The 3041-nt window shown below is 53.5% G+C and overlaps 1 protein-coding gene across 1 annotated transcript in view; it reads left to right on the top strand.

Annotated features, from left to right (window-relative positions):
• The first annotated feature begins 2429 nt into the window (after positions 1–2429).
• Positions 2430–3041, top strand: part of LOC127748927 (uncharacterized) — a 5707-nt gene continuing 5095 nt past the window's right edge. Inside the window, exons 1-2 of the mRNA XM_052264645.1 lie at positions 2430–2602; positions 2692–2914. Of these exons, the coding sequence (XP_052120605.1) occupies positions 2456–2602; positions 2692–2914 (370 nt within the window). The 5' untranslated portion in view covers positions 2430–2455. The remainder of the gene's footprint in view (positions 2603–2691; positions 2915–3041) is intronic.

Below are 3041 nucleotides of genomic sequence, written 5' to 3'. Positions count from 1 at the left end.
CGCACCGTACGGGGCGGGGGGAGGGGGAGGGGGCTCCGGACAAAGAGACATGTGCGGGCGAGCCCTGACTGGAGCGTAAGGGCACCGTACAAACCATCTTTACAGGTGACCAACACTTTTGCCAAGCACATCATTGAATTTGTGAGAACGCGGCGGTTTCCGCTAAATCTCGAATGAAACTCCTACGAGCATTCTGACTGCTTTTCGATTTGATATTGATTATTTTTGAAACTTTTTATCATATCTTGTGAACTATTGGGAAAATGACAAACTACCTGCGACCAAAATTTGAGCGTGCATCCTTGTGTTACGCGTCGCTGTTTTTGCTTCGGCTGTATCTCTAACCGTGTGCTTTCAAATCGCCGGGAACTAGAGGCACGCGCAGCCCCGGCCCGGCCCAGGGTCCCGTAGCGATTAGCCGTGCCCAGGCAAGCGACCCGAGCGGCCCGCCTCAGCGGCTGGGCCGCCCCGCACAGGGAAGTCCCCTTCCTTACTCTCGGATACTAGTATGAGGTATGGTTTCTTTCGTAGTTTGATTACGCCGCACTTTTCGCCGACATAAGTCAAGTGAATTGTGCGATGCCGAGAGCACTCTTTGATCAATTCTCGTCATCGTCTGTGAAGTGTACTAAATGTACATGGATCAAGGGCCAAATGGCGCCAAATAGCTTCCATTCAGTTGACGCCGAGATGCTCTCCAACTCGGAGGGAGTGCACGATTGCGTGGTCCAGCTGAGCCGCACGTGTGTAGGCGGGCGGGCAGACGTTGCGCTCGCCGCGCGGCCGGCACGGCACCGCAGGGTGCGCTGCCTGCTGAAACAAAAGGCCCCGTCCGGTGGCGTCGCGTACCTTGCCTTGTCCTGGAGGAAATGACAACATCTGGACACAACCAGGGCTAGTGGGAGGGGAGGAAAACTCAAAAATCTGGCAGAATCCTCAGTCTTCGCGTTGCGCTCAAAGCATTCACATCGTAGCTCGCGCGCGGCCTCGTATGGCAGAGACAAGTGCGTGCAAGTCCAGCAGTGAAGCGTTCGGAAAGTGCTCAAGCAGGGCTGATCTGAGGGTGATCGTGTGTCCGAAATGCAATGAAGTAGTGAAAGAGTTGTGCATCTAAGTTTGTGTGTGGACGCTGTGGACGCAATTCTTTTTTGTCTATAACATTTTAATTATCGCGTCATGGGCCGCCGACAAGAATACTACTACCACCAGAGAAACAGCAGGAAAAAAATGCAGAACCTGAGGTAAGTGAAGGAGCAATTGTAAAACGTGCCATGTAAAACACTGGTTTGTTAGTGAGTGCCGGTGAGTGCTAAAGTGAAACCCTTCTATAGGTGGTCGGGAGGGGGAGAGGGCTACCGACGCTACCGTGTTGTCGATGAGGCCCGTGAGGTCGAAGTGCCGGAGCCGGCCCCCGCAGGCCCGCCTCCCGCGAGCCCGCCCCCGGGGCCCGCCGGACCCCCGCCTGACGCGCGGGAGGGTGAGCCGGAGCCGCGGCCCTGTACGCCGCCGTCGGCGCAGACACCCAAAGGAAGGGTGCTACTACCGGACTTCGAGGCTTCAACTCCAGTTACAGTTGGTCGAGGGGTTTTCCGCTTTCAAGAAGGCGAACCATCACCTGTGCGGCCATTCAGAGCAGTGTAAGTATTCGTGTGATGTGTGTGGTATCTTCCCCGTTCCACTACAACAGAGGGACTGTGCTACTGTTTGATTTACATACCACCGTTGCACCGTGTCCTTTCCCCTTGTTTCTGGTTGTTGTTGTTTTCGTTGTTGTTCGGATTTGGCATTCAGACGGGTTGCATACCTGCACGGGGCCGTGCAGTGCCGTGGTGAGCGACGGCATGCAAGCCCGCTCGAACGCCTACTGAATCCAGTTCAGTGACACCAAACAGAAAGAAGGATAAAAAGGACGGGAGAGGGCGGATCAAGGGGGGGGGGGCACCACTGCGTCATCCCTCGCCCCTGTTACGCCCTATGGGTGCCATATTATACCATATTATAAGCTTTGAAAATATTCTTTTCCAGGCCAAGAATTGTAAATGAAACTGCTCCTGCCCCAAAAGAGCTAGCTGGCCGACGAGTTGTCCAAATCATGAGCCTGATCGAGCAGATTCGAAACGAATCACGCCCTGGGGCACACGCACCAATAGGCGAGACTTGTTCATTTCTGGACAGCGAGTACGTAGGCGAGGAAAAAATGGGATTCAAATCCTTCATCAAGTTCAAATGCACCAAGTGCCACCTAGTGACGCGCCTCGACACAGACAAGTGCGACGAGAACACCCTTGGCGTGAACCAGGCCATGGCTTTCGGTGCGCTCGCAGGTGGAGGAGGGTTTGCGAACTTGCAGGAGATGGCCGCGGCTGTCAACATGCACTGCATGTCGCAGAAGACATACATCGCGCATGAGCGCAAGCTCGGGCTGGGCGGGCTCGAGCAGGCGACCCTTGAGAAGATGCTGGAGGCTGGTAAGGAAGAGCTGGAACTAGCAAGACTAGCAGGAGACCGCAGCCCCGATGGAAAGTACTGGATCCGCGTCATTGCCGATGGCATGTGGAGTAAACGGTCGTACGGCAACAAATATGATGCAAAGTCTGGGGTTGTAAGTGTTTCCTTTTGTTTGGCCAGTACGCCAGAACGGCTAAGTAATACCGTTCAAAATTTAAAGTAATATTTTTTTTTTCTTTCCAGGCCTTTATTATTGGCGCTCGTACAGGAAAAATACTGTTCTACGGCGTGCGGAACAAGCATTGCTACGTGTGCACGCTAGACCACAACAAAAAAAAGCCAGTTAGGGAACACACATGTGCCAAAAATTTCAACGGCCCTAGCGGGCAAATGGAGGCCTCCATCATTATGGAAGGTTTCAAGGCAAGCTTGGAAATGCACGGGGTTCGTTTCCTCCAACTCGTGGGTAAGTTTGTTTTTTGAAGCGAGTGTATCAGATATGGATTTAGAATGCCATAGTGCGAAGGTGGCGTTAAAAAAATTGTGGCCTCTCTCTCCCTCTCTCTCTCTCTCTCCCTCTCTCTCTCTCCCTC

This window comes from Frankliniella occidentalis, unplaced genomic scaffold (genome assembly GCF_000697945.3).
Source record: "Frankliniella occidentalis isolate FOCC.00 unplaced genomic scaffold, Focc_3.1 Scaffold20, whole genome shotgun sequence".
NCBI lineage: Eukaryota > Metazoa > Arthropoda > Insecta > Thysanoptera > Thripidae > Frankliniella > Frankliniella occidentalis.
Note: the sequence above shows the minus strand (reverse complement) of the source record. Positions and strands in the feature narration are given on the sequence as shown.